Source organism: Sus scrofa, chromosome 6 (assembly GCF_054392235.1).
Source record: "Sus scrofa isolate SSC_HxYL_T2T_F1_AM1 chromosome 6, Sscrofa_HxYL_maternal_Yorkshire_Landrace_v2.0, whole genome shotgun sequence".
Taxonomy (NCBI): domain Eukaryota; kingdom Metazoa; phylum Chordata; class Mammalia; order Artiodactyla; family Suidae; genus Sus; species Sus scrofa.
The window spans coordinates 157,542,981-157,562,661 of record NC_139388.1 but is presented as its reverse complement, the minus strand read 5'-3'; the positions used below and the strand labels follow the sequence as shown (position 1 = coordinate 157,562,661).

General features: G+C 40.3%; 1 protein-coding gene and 1 long non-coding RNA gene across 46 annotated transcripts in view; one reads left to right on the top strand and one right to left on the bottom strand.

Annotated features, from left to right (window-relative positions):
- The window catches only part of FGGY (FGGY carbohydrate kinase domain containing), a 459,774-nt gene that overhangs the window by 71,999 nt on the left and 368,094 nt on the right, over positions 1 to 19,681 (top strand). The window contains exon 1 of one of the 45 annotated variants that reach the window (XM_084964951.1): positions 15,987 to 16,108. The exons of the other annotated variants lie outside the window; for them this stretch is intronic. Coding sequence (XP_084821077.1) covers positions 16,047 to 16,108 — 62 coding nt within the window. The 5' untranslated portion in view covers positions 15,987 to 16,046. Of the gene's footprint in view, positions 1 to 15,986; positions 16,109 to 19,681 lie in introns of those variants that run through there. 45 annotated transcript variants of the gene reach the window in all.
- LOC146402931 (uncharacterized) lies at positions 6,501 to 12,797 on the bottom strand. The gene is made up of 2 exons (XR_014808153.1): positions 7,424 to 12,797; positions 6,501 to 7,141 (listed from the first exon to the last, which is right to left on the bottom strand). It is a non-coding gene; the product is annotated as an uncharacterized LOC146402931 (long non-coding RNA).

Genomic DNA, 19,681 nt, shown 5'->3' with positions numbered 1-19,681 from the left:
AGTATAGAGGACTGTATGTTAAAGTCAACAATATTTTTCAATACATTATGAGTGATATACGTTATGTGCTACACAGTATAGTTTTAAAAAGTACTCACTGCATTGCTTGCAGCTCCTGTAATAAACAGAGTGGGTTTGTGCGTGGACGTGCATATATAGGGACAGGTTGGACAGGAACTGTCACAGCATGTGCATCTGGTGTTATCTTGACCTCAGGTCTCAGGGGATGCCCACAGGTGGGCCAGTGGGGCAGGGTGAGGTCCTCTCATCTTGAAAACAATTTGGAATTGCATCTGGGGAAGAGGCTCATTTCCCAGAGGACAGATAAACCTGCATAGTTTTACATATTTAGATGTATCTGAAAGTCTGCTCTTTCAGAGAGGGTGAAATCCTCGCCATTTTCCTTTTTATTTAAACTCATGAGAACTGAGAATCAGGGAACGGGGGTCCTGCTCTCCCTGTGCTCTTCCTGTCTGTCTCATTTTGTGTTTGGACCTTCCTTGCAGACAGTTGGCGAGAGTGGGATAGCTCATTCAGCAGCCAGGGCTTCCAGAAAAGAGATGGCAGAGGGCGTGTTTTATAAGCATCGTCATTCATCTTGTTGCTTTTCCTCCCCTCCCACCAGTGGGTAGAGGGGATGCAATCACGTATAAAATTGGCCTCAGCAGACTTGAGGTACTCACCCCTCTCTGGGGAGAGGGCTCTGGAGGAGCGGTCTGAACTGTACCCCAGAAGGTTCAATGTATCACCATTGTATTGTCATCATCAATGCAGAGGCAGCTGTGTGGCTGAAGAACTCATCTGGATGTTCCTCTTTTGGTGTGATATTAGTTATTTAGAGTTATTTCTGGAAGGACCTTTCTCTAGTTTCATTTTCCTGTCTTTGTGCAGTAGTGAAGGAAGTGTTTTGATTATTTTAGCCAAATGGACCTTGTAGTCAAAGCAGCGCTAATAAGCATGAGTATCTATAACACTCCATTGGCCTGCGAGCTCTGAGAACCCAAAAGCAGAACTACAGATAAAGGAGGACCTCACTTTTCCTTCTCTTTTTCCTTGGGTGTTAATCAGTCCAGGGCGTTGAAGTCCTCCCTGGTCTTTTCTTCTGGTGGTAGATAGTCTATGCCCCCACTTCCTAGTATCTGATGCCAAGGAGCAGGCTGTTTGAAGCTAGCTCTGGCTCAGAGAAATTTAAATGCAATGGCATGAGTACAACCTGACTTAACCTCCGTTCTGCCATTTGGTGAATTGGTGATCAGGAATTTGGTGACCTTGGGCATGGCCTGCCCTTTTTGAATCTCATTCTTCTTATCTATAAACAGGGATCGTGGTACCTGCCTTGCAAGCTTATTGGGAGAGTCCTATTAAACATTTTTTCCAAACTAGCCTGATTATAGGAATCACCTGGATCATTTGCTCAAATGCTGGACCCCCAGACTTCCAGTTTTAAGCCTACTGAATTAGAATCTCCTTACCTGGAAAGTTGTTGTTTAACAAGTCCCCCAGGTGGTTGTTTGGTCAGTAAGTTGGGACAACATTGCCTAACAGAATATACATGAAAGTAAGATGTGACTGTAAGATGGTCCACACCTGTGAAGGATTGGAAGATTTTTTTTTCTTTCTTTTTTTTTTTTATTGAAGTATAGTTGATTTACAAAGTTGCATTTGTTTCTGTATACAGCAAAGTGGCTCAATTATACATATATATTCTTTTTTTTTTCTTTTTTCCATTAGAATTTTTTTTTAATTAAAGTATAGTTGATTTACAACATTTTTTCCGTTTCTGCTGTACAGCAAAGTGACCCAATCACACGCAATTCCCTGTGCTGTACAGTAGGACCCCAGGATTGGAAGTATTTTAATTAAAAAAAATTTTTTTTTATTACTCAGTGAATTATCACATCTGTAGTTGTATAATGATCATCACAATCCAATTTCACAGGATTTCTATCCCACAACCCAAGCACATCCCCCCACCCCCAAAACGGTCTCCTCCAGAGACCTTAAGTTTTTCAATGTCTGTGAGTCTGTGAGTCTGTTCTGCAAAGAAGTTCAGTCTGTCCTTTTTTTTCAGGAAGTATTTTAAAAGGTCAAATGGGAGTTCCTGTTGTGGCTTAGTGGTTAACAAATCCAGCTAGGAACCATGAGGTTGCAGGTTTGATCCCTGGCCTCACTCAGTGGGTTAAGGATCTGGCGTTGCCATGAGCGGTGGTGTAGTCCGGCAGCTTTAGCTCTGAATAGACCCCTAGCCTGGGAACCTCCATATGCCACAGGTGCGGCCCTAAAAAGACAATGAATAAATAAATAAATAAACAAAAAGTCAAATGAATAGGGTGAATTAAATGGACAGCTTCTGCTTGGCCAATCAGAACAAGGTTGGGGGCATCCATCCCCACTATGACAAGCTCACATCCTGAGGAAGCAGAATGTTTAATGCTCATCAGCGATTCATTAACTGTCCCATTACCCCTGCCATTTTTTGAAAATTTTCTAATAACTTTGTCCTTTCTTTTTTTTTTTTTTTTAATTATACTTGATTTACACTGTTCTGTCAATTTCTGCTATGCAGCAAAGTGTCCCAGTCATTCGTGTGTGTGTGTGTGTGTGTGTATGTGTGTGTGTGTGTGTGTATCTGTACATACATTCTTTTTCTTACATTATCCTCCCCATCACAAGTAACTAGATATAGTTACCTGTGCTATTCGGCAGCCCTGCCATCTTTTTTTTATTGGCTGTGGCACTCAATGAGTCATTCTACTTTCCTTAGTAGGAATTTGCCGTCCCCTCCCCTGCCCTTGCCATACTGGCCAGCACCTTCCAGAGGCCTCCCCACCAGCTTCCCTCTCCTCTAGGGCAGAGCCTGTGGACCTTGGGCACCAGGCACCAATTTCCTCTGATAAAGATGGTTGCCCTCTCCCTGGGCAACTTACCAGTCTTTCTTTCCTGTTGTTTCCTCAGTCTCTTCATTCTTTCTCTCTTCTCATTTCAACCTGCATCATCATCATCATCATCATCTTCTCTCTTGATTGAATATAATAGGGAAGAGGGAGTAATTGCCCCATGGGGTTATTGTATAGACTGACTGAGGGAGGTGACGGAAAATTTCTCAACACAATGCTGAGAAACTTTTTGCAAGACTTAGCTATTTCATTTCTTTATGGATTTTGACAAGGAGTCTTTGCATTACGTTTCTGTCGTCATGGAAAGCAGGAAGTCCTTGTAGTCAGACTGACCTGGGTTCAGTGGCTCTGCTGTGTACTCTCTGCAATTCTGGAGTAAATTACCCTTCCCCGCCCCCAACCTCACCCAAGCCCAGGTCCTCATCTGGATGTCCCCAGGGTTACAGGTGCTGTGGATAAAATGTGTAACACATAGTATTTAAACAACTCACAGTTCTTTTAATGACCTCCCCCCACCCTCAGCCCATCTGTCCCATCTTCTAGAATAAGGAAAAGGAAGGTCTGAGTCTGAATGCGCCAATGCCAAAAAAAATCTGGGCAGTGGAACATGAACTTGGCATCCTCTGGGCCAAGGAGCGGTTCAAATTTGGTGTTTATTTGGCTCTTATTGTGATTGTTTTGGGAGGCTTTGGGGAAATGGATGCCAGAAAAGCTAGGAGGTATTTTTTTTCTCCCCCTTTCTATTTTTCATTTTATTATTCTAGTGGAGTCATGGCTGAAAAGTGATCAGATTTCACCTTGTCTTAAGTCTTCAGACTTGTTTTTGGCAGTGACAATGTGTAAGAAGTCTTCTTCCTCCTCCTCTTATCTGGTTTACTCTCCTGATCACCCTCCCCTTTATTTATTGTTCTTATACTCCAAAATATGATAGCTACTCTTGTGAGAAAAAAGAATGTATACATGTATGTGTGACTGGGTCACCTTGCTGTGTAGTAGAAAATTGACAGAACACTGTAAACTAGTTATAATGGGGAAAAGAAAAACATTATTAAAAGAAAAAGAAAATCACCCCTTTGGCCTATGATTAATTTGTAATTCAGTTCCATTTTTTTTTCATTACATTGATAAAAATAATCATTGCCATTTTCGTTAATATAATAACTTATGTAATAACAGCAACAGTCATTTGTTGAGGGCATTCTCTATACCTTTGCTAGCATTTTAATAAATGTGAACCCCATTAGTCCTCCTGACCATCAGTTAAAGCACATGGTGCTATCACTGTTTTGCAATTCAAGAACTGAAGTTCAGTGTTTTAGGAATTTGCCACGTCCTATCCTTTAGTGAATAACAGTCCAGAGTTTTGGTAACATGAGAAATGGGAAGTCAGAAATTGGAATAATAAAATTGTGTACAATCAGACAAAATCTTATTCATATTTATAAATCCTTTCCTCTAAAGAGATTTGAAGTGACTGGTACTAGGAGAAGATAAAAACAGTGATAGAAATACTTTAAAAATCACAATGGAGTGAACATATTAATAGAATAACTAAGGGTGAAGCCAAGAGCTTCATTAAAAAGTATGGTTCTTCATAATTACTAATAGATTTGTTTCTACACTTCCTAGTGGCTAAAGAAAAGGTGAGAAAACAATCGAGATTGACTGCATGAATATGTAAGAGGAACTTAACTAAGGAGAGGAACTTAACTAACTCAGGAGAGGAACTTCTGTCACTGGGATCTGAGAAATATTTCTTCTAGATTATTAAGGGTTGGGAGTATTCTGTAAATTATCTAAAGGTATGTCCTTTCAAATCAGTTGGAACCTTCCTACTCTGTTGGTGGGAATATAAACTGGTACAGCCACTATGGAGAATAGTATGGAGCTTCCTTAAAAAACTGAAAAATAGAGTTGCATATGATCCTGCAATCCCACTCCTGGGCATTTATCCAGAGAAAACCATAATTTGAAAAGATACTTGTACCACAGGCTTCACAGAGCACTATTTACAATAGCCAAGACACGGAAGCAATCTAAATGCCTATTGACAGAGGAATAGATAAAGATGTGGTACATATATATAAAATGGAATTTTACTAATCCATAAATAAGAATGAAATAATGCTATTTGCAGCAACATGCATGGATCTAGAGATTATCATGCTAAGTTAAGTAAACCAGAGAAGGACAAATATCATGTGACATCATTTATATATGGAATCTAAAAAAATGATAAACAGAACTTATTTACAAAACAGGAATAGACTCACAGACATAGAAAACAAACTTATGGTTACCAAAGGGGAAGGAGGGAGGGAGAGATAAATTAGGAGTTTGGGATTAACAAATACATACTACTATATATGAAATAGATAACCAACAAGGACCTACTGTATAGCACATGGAACTATACTCAATATTTTGTAATAATCTATAAGGGAAAATAATCTGAAAAAATATATATCACTTTGCTGAACACCTGAAACTAACACACCATTGTAAATTAGCTCTGCTTCAATTAATTTTTTTTATTTATATATATATTTTTTCTACTGTACAGCCTGGTGACCCAGTTACACATGCATGTATACATTCTTTTTTCTCACATTACGTGTTTCATCATAAGTGACTAGACACAGTTCCCAGTGCTACACAGCAGGATCCCATTGCTAATGCATCCCAAAGGCAACATTCTGCATCTATTTACCCCAAGCTCCCAGTCCCTCCCACTCCCTCCCCCTTGGCAACCACAAGTCTATCCTCCAAGTCCATGATTTTCTTTTCTGTGGAAAGGTTCCTTTGTGCCATATATTAGATTCCATATATAAGTGATATCATATGGTATTTGTCTTTCTCTGACTTACTTCACTCAGGATGAGAGTCTCTGGTTCCATCCATGTTGCTGCAAATGGCATGGTTTTGTTTTCTTTTATTCCTGAATAGTATTCCATTGTGTGTATATACCACATCTTCCTAATGCAATCATCTATCTGTGGACATTTGGGTTGATTCCATGTCTTGGCTGTTGTGATTAAACCTGCCATGAACATGTGGATGCATGTGTCTTTTTTAAGGAAAGTTTTGTCCAGATATATGCCCAAGAGTGGGATTGCTGGGTCATATGGTAGTTCTATGTATAGTTTTCTAAGATACCTCCATTCTGATCTCCATAGTGGTTGTACCAGCCTACATTCCCACCAACAGTGCAGGACGGTTCTGTTTTCCCCATACCCCCTCCAGCATTTGTTACTTGTGGACTTATTAATGATGGCCATTCTGACTGGTGTGAAGTGGTATCTCATGGTAGTTTTGATTTGCATTTCTTTAATAATCAGTGATGTAAAGCATTGTTTCAAATGCTTGTTGGCCATCTGTATATCTTCCTTGGAGAAATATCTCTTCAGGTCCTTTGCCAATTTTTCAATTGTGTTGTTGGCTTTTTCGCTGTTGAGTTATGTAAGTTGTTTGTATGTTCTAGAGATTAAGTTCTTGTCATTTGCATCACTTGAAACTATTTTCTCCCATTCTGTAAGTTGTCTTTTTTTCTTTCTAGTTTCCTTTGTTGTGCAAAAGCTTGTTGGTTTGATTAGGTCCCATTGGTTTATTTTTGCTTTTATTTCTGTTGCTTTGGCACACTGACCTGAGAAAGCATTTGTAAGGTTGATGTCAGAGAATATTTTGCCTATGTTCTCTTCCAGGAATTTGATGGTGTCTTGTCTTATATTTAAATATTTCAGCCATTTTGAGTTTATTTTCGTGCATGGTGTGAGGGTATGTTCTAGTTTCATTCATTTGCATGCAGCTGTCCAGGTTTCTCAGCAATTTTTGCTGAATAGATGTCTTTTCCCCATGTTATGTTCTTGCCTCCTTTGTCAAAGATTAATTGACCATAGGTGTCTGGGTTTATTTCTGAGTTCTCTATTTTGTTCCATTGGTCTGTATGTCTGTTTTGGTACCAGTACCACACGTCTTGATGACTGTGGCTTTGTAATATTGCTTGAGGTCTGGGAGAGCGATGCCTCCTGCTTGGTTTTTGTTCCTCAGGATTGCTTCGGCAATTCTGAGTCTTTTGTGGTTGCATATAAATTTTTGGATTGTTTGTTCTAGTTCTGTGAAAAATGTCATGGGTAATTTGATAGGGATTGCATTGAATGTGTAGATTGCTTTGGGTAGTATGGCCATTTTTACAATATTAATTTTTCCCACCCAGGAGCATGGAATATCTTTCTAGTTCTTTACATCTTCTTTTTTTTTGTTTGTTTTTTTTTTTTGTTTTTTTGCTATTTCTTGGGCTGCTCCCGCGGCATATGGAGGTTCCCAGGCTAGGGGTCCAATCGGAGCTGTAGCCACCAGCCTACGCCAGAGCCACAGCAACACAGGATCCGAGCCACGTCTGCAACCTACACCACAGCTCACGGCAACGCCGGATCGTTAACCCACTGAGCAAGGGCAGGGATCGAACCCGCAACCTCATGGTTCCTAGTCGGATTCGTTAACCACTGCGCCATGACGGGAACTCCTACATCTTCTTTAATTTCCTTGATTAATGCTTTATAGTTCTTGGCATATAGGTCCTTTGCCTCCTTGGTCAGGTGTATTCCCAGGTATTTGATTTTTTTGGGGTGCAATTTTAAAAGGTATTGTGTTTTTGTATTCCTTTTCTAAAGTTTAATTGTTAGTATATGGAAATGCTACTGATTTCTGAATGTTAATCTATCCTGCTACTTTGCTGAATTTGTTGATCAGTTCAAGTAGTTTTTGGGTTGAGTCCTTAGGGTTTTCTATATCTAGTATCATGTCATCTGCCTACAGTGACAGTTTTATCTCTTCTCTTCCTATTTGGATGCCTTTTATTTCCTTTGTTTGTCTGATTGCTGTGGCTAGGACCTCCAGTACTGTGTTGAATAGCAGTGCCCTCTTAGTGCAACAGGCCGCGCATCAGTCTCATAATCAATTAAATTTTTAAAAATTCAGTTATAATTTCAAATAGGCTTTTAAAGAGTTTGAGATCTACAGAATAGTTGTAAACATAGTATGAGAGCTCCCATATACTTGACACCCAGTTTCCCCTGTTATTAACATTTATGTTAGTATGATACATTGATCAACAATTAACAAACCAATGTTGATATCATTAACTGAGTTCCATATTAATTGCTATTTTTTTTTAGTTTTTAACCTGACTTTCTTTTTCTGTTCCAAGGGCCCATCCAGGTTACCATATGCATTTAGTCATATCTCCTTAGTCTCTTCTTGGCCGTGACTGTGGCTCAACTTTCTTTCTTGTTGACCTTGACAATTTGACAGAGTATTGGGCATGTATAGTATAGCATGCCCCTCTAATGGAGTTTGATGTTTTTCTCATGGTGAGACATGGGTAGTATGTTTTGGGAACGAAGTCTGTAGATGTGTTTTCTGTTGAGTACCGTTCTCATCAGTCGTACCACAGGTACGTCCTATCAGTAAGACGTCATTGTTGATGTTGACCCTGATCATCTGCCTGAGATGTTCAGTTTTATCCACTGTAAAGTTATGCCTTTCCTCTTTCTGTCTTGTGTGTTTTAGAAGGAAATCACCGTGCACAGCCCACATTAAGGAGTAGGGAGTTATACTTAAGGGTAGAGTTATCTTCATACATGTTTGAATTATTTTTTACGGACGATTTGTCTATTCTCAATTCACTTATTTTCATTGCTTTGGACTAACAGAAATTGATGACCAGGTTCCTAATGCACAAGAGACAGTTTGTTAAGTTTTCTCTAGAAGTTATATGTTAGAATTGCTGAGATTTTTTTTTTTCTATAGCATATGGGAAAACAGGGCTGAGTTTCTAGAATTTATTTTTCCTTATATTTTTTATACGATATATTGCTTTCCCTTCTCTCCTCCACTTCAGTGTACAATTCTGTGTAAGTCGTTGGCAAATATACTATTTTCTACTTTAGGAGATGAATTTAAGTTCTTTGGAACTGTAATCCCTTTTAAAATAACAGTTATTGTCTGGATTTGCATGGTTCTCTATGTTCGGGATTTACAAAGACTTTTATTGTGTTGTCATTTTTCTTATGGTTATTTGCTAATCTGTCAGGCAAAGTATATGGTTAGGTTATAGATCCAGATCTGTAGTCATTTCCCAAATGTAATCTTTAGTATCTCAAAAATACTATCATTATTTTACTCTTACTCTACTGTGTTTCATTTTTTAAATTGTAAATCTACTTTGTAAATTTTATTTTTACTTAATATATCATTGAAGTAATATTTCAGTAAATATCTGAAAACATGTTTTTGATACCTGTATAATATTCTGTCATGTCAGTATAATATGTCTGTGTCAGTTTTGTCATGTTTTTAGGCTTGTAATGATCACTTATTTTAACATGCATTTTTATTATTAAATGCAATTAACTTTTTTCTTATTTATCAACAACTTGTTTTATAAGTTTATGTCAATGTTAATAACCGTATCTATTAGTATTACATGACAATTAGCTATTTATGTCAATTACTAATATTTATATTGGATTTCAGTGTTTTCTTCGATATTGGTGAGAACCTTTTTTTTTTGCCTTTTTTACAGCCGCATCCACTGCAAATGGAAGTTCCCAGGCTCGGGGTTGAGCTGCAGTTGCTAGCCTACACAACAGCCACAGCAACATGGCATCTGAGCTGTGTCTGTGACCTACACCACAGCTCTCAGCAATGTTGGATCCTTAACCCACTGAGGGAGGCCAGGGATTGAACCCAAGTCCTCATGGATACTAGTCTGGTTCATTACTGCTGAGCCACGATGGGAACTCCAAAAACAGCTTTATTCAGAGAGAATATACATACTGTACAAGTCACTCATTTAAAGTATATAGTTCAGTGCTTTTCATAGATTGCATTTTATGAATTGTAGTAAAATATTTATAACAAAATTCACCATTTTATCCATTTTTAAGTGAACAATTCAGTGGCATTAACTACATTCACGGTATTGTGCAACCATCACCACAGTCTTGTTCTAAAACGTATTTGTTACCCCAAACACAGACTCTATAAGCATTAAGCAACAACTCCCCGTTCCTCCCTTCCCCCAGCTCCTGCTGACCTCTAATCTACCTTCTGTCTTCATGAATTTGCCTATTCTAGATACCTTGTATAGTCAGAAGCTTATGTCTGGCTTATTTCACTTAAGATAATGTTTTCAGGATTTATCCATGTTGTAACATGTGTCAAAATCCCCTTCCTTTTCCTGGCTGAGTGACATTCCATTGTAGGCATATACTATATTTTGCTTTTCCATTTATCTGTTAGTGGACTCAGGATGGACAATTGGGTTGTTTCTCTCTCCGGCTATTGTGAGTAATGCTTTACACATGAATATTGATCTATGAAGTATCTCTTTGAGTCTCTGCTTTCACTTCTTGTGGGTATATGTCTAGGAGTGGAATTGCTGAGTCACATGGTAACACTATGGTTTGCTTTCTGAGGACCCCCTGCACTTTTCCATAGTGGCTGTACCCTCTAACATTCCTACCAGCAATATGAGAGATTCCAGTGTCTCTATATCCTCACCAACACCTATTTTTCCTTTCTTTTTTTTTTTAAATTATAGCCATCTAGCTATAAAGTGGATTCTCATTGTGGTTTATGAGTTGATGTTTTAATGTTTAAAATCTATTTAATGAAAGTAAAATTGACTGAATCTAGGTCATTCTATAGGTAACATTTTATGAACAAAACTTGGTTGAAACTTAATAAGGATTCTAAGTCTGGAAAAAAGTCAGTTTTTTCTGATTTGACTGATGCAAAAACCTTTTGATTTTCATTGTTTTATGGTTGTGTTGAAGGATGATTTCTCAGAGCAATGGTATGAAACAGTTCTTCTAGGTTCTAGGAAGAGTGATTCAGTCATCCTCTCACATTATCTTATTTTCTTTAATAGTGCTGAGAAATGGCCTGTAAATATTAGATTTACTTTACCCTTTTTTGGGAAAGAAGAGTGCTCTCTCTCATTCTCTGCAGAAGAAACATAATCCTTATCTCTTCACTGATTGATAACAGAAATAATAGAAAATTCAAAATTACAGTGCTGTGAACACCTAAGTGTTTGTTCTCTTCTATAAATACATCCAGATATATGGAGTCTTGGGTTACTATGACAGTCCCATGAAGTCGTCAAGGACACTGGCCGTTTTGACATGTTTGCTTCACTATCTTCAGCCCTGACTTCCATTCTCAAAATGATCTCATGGTCCAAAATGGCTGCTGGAGTCTCTGTTTTTCAGCCCACATCCCATGTAGCAGGGAGAAGGAAAGTGAGAGCTGCATAAAAAGATGTACTCACCTGAGTCAGCCTTCTTTAAAGAACCTTCTTTGAAGAGCTACATAATACTGATGCTTGCATATCATTGATTCTTGCCCAGACCCAGGTAGAGTTGAGCCTGAATAAAATAGGCTTTTAGTTGGATGTGTTGATACTTGAATAAAATTGGGTTTCTCTTACAGCTAAAGAAAAAAGGGAGAGTTAATATTGAGCAGGAAAAAATATAATCACAAAATTGTAATTTCTCAGTAAATTACATTGACTTGTATCCCAGATACTAATTTATGATCCTTCTGTGATAGTGACAGAGAGGACAGTGAGCATACCATGCTCATAGGGGAGGTTATAGGGGAGGTGGCATATAGTTTGTAGCAGTCAGAGGTTTCAATTTCCTTCCTTCCTAACTTTATTCTCTCATTCACTTTATTTTTCACATACGTATTAATAGAGCATCTAAGGGGCTCCCCTCTAGTCTAGCAGTAGGTAGCTACACATTTATCTAAACTATTCAGATTCATGTTAAGGGCTGAAGCAAATACTCCATAGCTCAAAGTTTTGCTCTGCTGTTTATCAGCTCGATGAACTTGGGCAAGTCCTTTAATCCTTCTTGATCCCAGTTTCCTTTTATGGTTGAGGGAGGATGAAAAGGACATGGGTTTGTTTTATGGAGAAAATGAAGCACAAGTTTGTAGTACAGAATAGTGCATGGGAAGTGCTACTTCCATTTCTCTTTCCCTGCAGTCTTTATTTTTTTAGTCTTAGTTATAAATGTAACGGTGAAGCTAAATTCACTTGCACGTGGGGTGTGGATGGCAGTCTGTTTAGAAACGAGATAATATGTTTGACACCCTCTCTCCCCCATTTGGGATTTTTTGGGGTGGTTGTTTTTTGTCTTGCCTTTTGGTGGATGTGATCAGGGTTCCATGAGTCACAGAATATAAGTTTCACCCGAGGTCTCAGAGCTATTGTGGGCATGAAGAAATGAGCAGGTGCCAAGAGATCACTGGTTGTCAGTATTCAGAGGCTAAAAGAGGGGGGCAGGAGAGAACGGAGTATGTCAGGCTGTCAGGGCGGGAGGGGAAAAACGAGCTGTTCAGGTTCGTGGCTTCTCATCCACACCTATCAGAAGTACCAGAGTGACAGACTAGGAATCTGCTGCTGCCCTGCATGAACACTGATGCTTACTATGGGGTCAGTGACCATCCCTCTTTATCTGCCACACTGAGGCAAACTCTGGGGAAGATTGAGCTGTCTTCTTTCACTTTTCATTGGTAAAGCAGATATGGATGGAAAAGGTTAAGAATTCCCACCTTGGAGTTCCCGTCGTGGCACAGTGTTTAATGAATCCGACTAGGATCCATGAGGTTGTGGGTTCGATCCCTGCCTTTGCTCAGTGGGTTAACGATCCGGCATTGCCGTGAGCTGTGGTGTAGGACGCAGATGTGGCTCGGATCCCGCATTGCTGTGGCTCTGGCTTGGGCTGGCAGCTACAGCTCAGATTAGACCCCTAGCCCGGGAACCTCCATATGCCGCGGGAGCAGCCCAAGAAATGGCAAAAAGACAAAAAAAAAAAAAAAAAAGAAAAAGAATTCCCACCTTTGTCCTTTGGGACAAAGGAGGTAAAAGTGTGTGACCTTGGATCGATATGATATGCACCCTTCATTAAGTGGTTCTGAATTTGCTAGTTTCCATAATTTTATAAAAAAAAGAAAATCCTGTTTTTTAGTGAGAACTTGCTGTGTATCAGGCACTGTTCTAGGTCATTAAATATATTGTTTATATGTATATATAAACAATTTAACAATGTTTTGTTAGTTTTAGGTATATAACACAGTGATTCAGTCATAATATTCTTTTCCCTTACGGGTTATTAGAAAATACTGAATATAGTTCCTTGTGCTATACAGTTATACAGTTGGTCCTTGTTGGTTATCTATTTTATATATTGGAGTGCATATAGGCTAATCCCAAACTCCTAATTTATCCCTTCCCCTTCCTTTTCCCCTTTGGTAACCGTAAGTTTGTTTTCTGTCTGTGGGTCTCTTTCTGTTTTGTAAATAAGTCCATTTGTAGAATATTTTAGATTCCACATGTAAGCAGTATCATGTGATAAATGTCTTTATTTGTCTGGCTTATTCACTTAGTATAATAATTTCTAGGCCCATTTATGTTGCTACAAATGGCATTATTTCATTATATTTTAGGCTGTGTAATAATTCCATCATGTGCATATATATATATAAAATATTTGTCTTTTTAGGGCCACATTTGTGGCATACATATTTTATAAAATATATGTGCACACACACACACATATATACACATAGACACACACACCACATCTTCTTTATCCATTCATCTGTCTTTTTCAGCTCTTTGGTATAGATCTAGATGTGAGTTCCATACCCTTGAAAGTCATACAGCCAGTAGGACTGTAATTTTTCAACTGAGTAGCTATATAGCATTTCCTTTGCTTACCAGTTTTCTCTGAGACCTTGAATTTCTTTTAGAATCTAGTCTTGTTTGCTCTTTAATATGGTAAAAGTGGAGCAATCTCAGGCTGGGAGTCCTCATTTACAAATAGTATGACAGTATATTCTTTGCTGAAATAACATTTTTGACTGCATCCATGGCATGTTCCCAGGCCAGGAATTGAACCTGTGTCACGGCAGTAAACAGAGCCAAAGCAGTGACAACACCAGATCCTTAAACCTCAGAACTATCAGGGAACTCCTGCTGAAAATGTTTTGAAACTGTAAAAATGCTCAAGAATAGAGATCACGTTTTCCAGGTGCTATTACAGAATCCCGGAAGGTTCTTGCTGTGAGGGTGAAACTGCTAAGTGAAGTAGGGGTTAGGTTTTAAGGGGACCATATCCAAGTCATATATTGTTTAGAGTTCTTTTCTCTGACCCTGGAAGGCCTTCCTTGGGAGGGACAGGACATTTTGGTCTTGGTGGCCTCTTAAATCAGTTTGCTATCCTGGATGGCTGCCACTGTAGGTGAACTCTTGTGAACTTTTGGATATGCTGTACTTGTGTGATTCTAGGTAGCCTCTGAGTTTCAGTCTGATTAACGGTGTCAATATTCAGTCTTGGATACTGTAAGAACTCTGTGGCCTTGATGGTGAGGCCTTAGGACACATAGCATAAAATACACCTGGTGGCATGGTTTGAAACTTGGAAGAAATATCTGGTCCAGCCAGGTAACCCTGGGCCCTTGGTGCTCAGTTTGTCTGCAGAGTGTGGTGGCTGGATTAGGTGATCCATTTAGCCCCTCCCTGGACTGAACCTCTGAGTCCAAAAGTAATGGTGTCGACCAAAGTCTCCCTTTGACTTCTTTCTTAAAGCTCAGGTTATTGGAAGAAGTATTATAAAAGCCTGACATTAAATTCAACCCTTTGGGATATAATTTAGTGTCAGAATGCTGTATCCTTGTCTTCTTTTTTCACCTCTTCTAGTTAGTTTATTATTTTTTAAATACACCTTCTTTTTTTCTTGTTTTCTTCATTTTTCTTCCTTGCTCTAAATTATAGTCAAGGGCCTTTGAAGAGAATTCTTAAATGTTATTAAGAAATTGCAGTCAGGGAGCCCTTTGTTCCCAAGTCATTTAGAAGATTGCTTTTCCTTTTGTTAAATATGAAACATTGTCAACCTGCATTGTTAAAATGTGCCAAAAACTGCATTCACCACTAAAAAGTGTCAGCTCTCATTATTGCCCAGATATTATTCTTTTCAAAAGCTGAGCACTCTCCCCGGGCTTTCTAAACAATCTTCAGCTCATTCATCTTTCTGGTTTCGTTACGTTTTTGAACCTCTCTCAGTCCTACCTAGAGTGGCAGCCTGTCTTTTAAAAATTAATGGGTTCCAAATGCCAGTCAAACCTATTTCCGCCCTCAACCTCCTGCTCCCCTCTCCGGCCCTGCCTGTTAGGAGTCTTATACTCTGTATAAATATTGAGCTGCAGATAGTTTCTAAAGAGGTGTTTGGACTTTTAATTAACACTGACAGCCTGTCTGCCTGGGATTTTGCTCTGCTGTCTCCATGGAAAAGTCAGGCAGGTCATATGGAGAGGAGCGGGGCTCCGCAGTGGATATGTTCCTGGCGGCTGGCCCTAGAGACACTGAACTCCGAGCCAACCATGAAGTCATTTTGAATTTAAGGAGTCTTGCTAATCCAAGGCAATGTGTCTTAATTTGACAAAGTAAAGACTGCCCGATAAGCAACCCTAACTACAAGTTCTGTGAAACTGGGGGTGTTTGTAAGTTTAGATTGTGCTAGAGAAATGTGGTGATGTGGAAGAATGGGCTCGTTTTCTTCTGTTTACTCCCTTTCCCATCCCATCCCCCCCCTCCCCCCCCCCGACTTTGGCCCAGTTCAGCCCTGCAGTCTGGCCTCTGCAGTGGCTTGATATGAAATTTGAGAAACATATGTAGTTTTCTATTTCAGGAAAATGATCTCAGGGATTGAATGTGTTTTTTTGTCGGCTGTTAAGCTCTGATCTTGCCCAGTGTGGTTTTTTGATGATGGGAAAGAGGCTTCGAAGTGCTTTTTATCAGAATTCCTTGTAATAAACCTTAGGGCTTTTTTTTTTTTTTCTTTTTTTTTTTTTTTTCGTTAGGCCCCCACCCCCTCCCTGGCCCTCAGCACAATGTCATCCATTCTGTCAGAAGTGGGAAGAAGTGCACGTTGTTCATGTTACAATCAGTTCATTGCTGCGGGCAGGCACATACACAAAAATGGCCGCTGTGTCCACCCTTCACAAAAGCTGTTTTAAATGTAGTTCAGTGGAGGGCCAGGGGTCTGCATACTGTTGCCCATAAAGGAAAAGGGAACCATGGAGGAGAAGTCGGCCTTTGTTTTGCCTTGGAAGGGCCAGTATTCTTCTTTGTTCTTGAGGTGAGAGCCAACAATGGGCCCAGTGCCCTGTAAAACCAAACTTCATTGATCCAGGCATGCAGAGGATGTGTGGACCAGCATGGCTGGGCCTGATGAGAGCAGAGCCGAGAGAGGGGTGAGGTGAAGTGCTGGCCGGGAGATGGGGAGGTGGGAGGCCGACTCGATTATTTTCATTTGGGTCTGACCTGCCCCGTGTCCGAGGAGGAGGCATGGCTCCAGCCCATCAAGGAGCATCTCTGTCATGGTAGAGAAGGGTTCCCTGCTTATTCACCAGATGCAGGCCTCTTGAGGACAGTTGCATGTCCACGTTCATCTTTGCTTCCAGGGGGTACTTGCTGAATGAATAAGAGAATGATGTGCTCCAGCGGAGATCTCTACAGAATACGCTGAAAGCATAGACAAAGGACCGACCTACCCATCCCAAGAGTTGGGCAAAAAGGGGGAGAAAGCACAGAAAGGTGTACCCAGAGGAAAGGGAGCTGGCATTCCTGGGCAGCATGCCCGTTATCCGATTTGATCCTTGTATCATTTTAACAGATGAGGAAACCAAGACAGGGGACACGTTCATCATCACACAGCCATGAAGGAGCAGAGGCTGGATCTGAAACTAGGTCTGCATGGCTCCTAAGCGATGTCATTTGCTGTGGCTCAACCTTCCAGCAAGGGAAGAAGGATGGAAATCTTGGTTCCTCTCACACTTCATTTGTCTCCACCACTTGTTTGGTTTGCAGTGAAAAGCCCCCCTCCCTCTGGCCCTGAGATCTGGGCTTTGTCGAAATGGTTTGGGAAAATTTAAGAGACTTTTGGGCAGTGGTGGAGATGGGCTTCCCCTGAAGGAAATGCATTGAAATTGAAGCTTTGGGGACCTCGGATTGCATGGGCCCCATGAGTGCAGGTAGCTGTTGGGAGTCGTAGAATGTTCTGGGTGGGGAGGGGTTGCAGTCAGGAAGGACTTCTGTGTAGGCATTTCTCATCTCAGGAAAAGGGAATCTAAATGCCCTAGGTTCCACTTATTTTAGTTTTTTTTTTTCCTCATTGTAAACCTTCATTATGGTACCTGATTTTATATTCATAATTTTGTATTCCTTTCTTTGAGTTCCCCATGTAAAAGCTTCAGGCCCTTTAAGATGGGGATTTGTCCCAGGAAGTGACATGAGAGCACCTTGCACGGAGGAGGGAACTCAAAGTAGCCGTTGAGTTTGGGCTCTGGGGTGGCACGCCAGCCCTGGGACTTAATCGTGTGACCAGGAGCAAGTCTCTTACATCTTTTGCACGTTGTTTCCCTCATTGTACTCTATGGGCTTGCTGTGGGGATTGAAAGAGTTCACATGGATAGAGCTTATAGGCCAGCGTGCTGAGGACTCGGGAGATGTCAGCTGCCCTCGCGGCTCTTGCTGTTATTTGTTACTGGTACCTGAGACCCACATAGATGGTGCCAAATACCAGTGCCTGCCATTAAAACATTGACCTTCTGAGGGGGATAGTGCAAGGACAACTTTAGACTTACATTAAAAAGCCCACAGACGGTCCCGTTATGCATCCATCTCCTTAGCGTCTTTGGCCATCCTTCAAACGGCTTCAAATAGACTTTGTTAATTGGAAAACTGGTGCTATTTTCACAGAACTGAGAAGTGAGCTGTCTTTATTTCCTGCCAGTGTTCATCATACACCAACATTCCAGCCCCGTCAGCCGTCTCACACATCCTGGGGCCCTTTCATGTCTTCTTGCTTTTGCACATACCGTTCCCTCTCCAGAACGGCATCTGCCTGCTTTTATCCTGGCTGAGCTGTTACTCATCCTTCAGGACCCGTCTTAAATGTCCTGTTGTTTGTGGAGCCCTTCAGACTCCCCCAGGGCAGTTAGGCCCTCCCTTTTCATTGTTCCTCTAGGTTTTTTTTGTTTTGTTTTGTTTTTTGTTTTTTCCCTTTGAAACTACTTTTCTGGTTGTACTGTAATTATTTCTGGGCACATGTTTTTCTTCTACTAGCTTAGGAACCCTTTGGATGAAGAAACCACAGTTTACCTTTGCAGCGTGCAGATGCATATTAGGTGCAGAGAAATTCGGGGGGGGTGTTGATTGGAAAGGGTTTTTCTTTTTATATCATCATAGTGTGTCATTTTTACAAATGAGGAAGCCGAGGCTCAGAGAGGTCAAGGTACAAGTTCAAGATCACACAGCCACTAAGGAGCAGAGGCTGGATCTGAACCTCGGTCTGCATGGCTCCAAAGTGATGCCCCTTGCTGTGGCCCAACTTTCTAGCAGGGGAGAAAGGATGGAAACGCTGGTTCCTCTCAAAGTGCACTTGTCTCCACCACTTGTTTGGTCTGCAGTGAAAGGGCCACCTCCTTCTGGCCCTGGGATCTGGCCTTTGTTGAAATGGTTTGGAGACTATGTGATGCATGTTAGATACAAAGAAATTTGGGAGAGATTGACTGGAAAGAATTTTCTATTTTAAAAGCCATAGTCGTTTGCTCTCTAAGAGCTGTATGGTATGATTACACAGAATCATGTTTTTCTGTTGGTTTTTCATCCAGTTTAAGAAATGTTCTTAATGTCTGACTGATCTTCAATTTGGAATGACTTTGTAGAGTTTTCCCTTTGTGTCCCTGCTTTCGGCCCTCTGATTTAAGCAGATGACACTTTGTACACAACTAGTTAAGTTGTGTCTTTCTTTCTTGCTCTAGATTTTAACTTCATGAGCACAGGATGTTGCACGTTTGGCCTACGGCTCTATCCCAAGACCTAACACTAGGGTTGACACAGTAATAATTCTAGAAGAACAATTACCTCTTCTAGTAGAAAAGGTATAATATGACATTAGTGGTATTTTACAGTAATAACAGAGTATTTAACATGTACTGGCGCTGTTGTGAGCACCTCATTTATACGAGCCCCTTCAGTCCTCCTAGTATCCCTGTGTTATGTGTTATAGGTCCTTTAATTACCATGCGTATTTTACAGGAAGGAAAACTGAGGCTCAGAGAGGCCAAGGATCTTGACTGAGATTACACAGTTGATGAGGGACAGAGCTGGGACTTGAATCCAGGCCCCTTGGCCCTAGAATCCAGGCTTGTAACCACAAGGGTGTACCGCCCTGATTACTACTAATTAGCTCAGCATTGTTTGTTAACTGATTATTAAGGGAATCTCACAGAAACCTGCTTTTCTAAAGTAAAGAGTTCATTTGTTCATGATTATTTATCTTAAAACTAGTGGTTCTCAAAGTGTGATCCTCAGACCAGCAGCATGAACATCGCTTGGAAATATATTAGGAATGCAGATTCTCTGGTTGCCTTCCACCTATTGCATTAGAAACTCGGGGAGCAGGACCCACTAATCTGTGTTTCAACAGATCTTCCAGGAGCTTCCTGATGAGAACCACAGCCCAAGAGTAAATAATTTTCTGTGGAATATTACTCTCTTTTTTTGGTTTTCTTTCTCTTTCCCCTTTTCTTTCCCTTTCTTTTCCTCCCCTCTCCTCTCTTTTTTCTTGGAGGTAGAAAATAAGAACATTTAAAATTTTCCCAGGTTTATTGAGATCTGATTGACCTGTGACATTGTGTAAGTATAA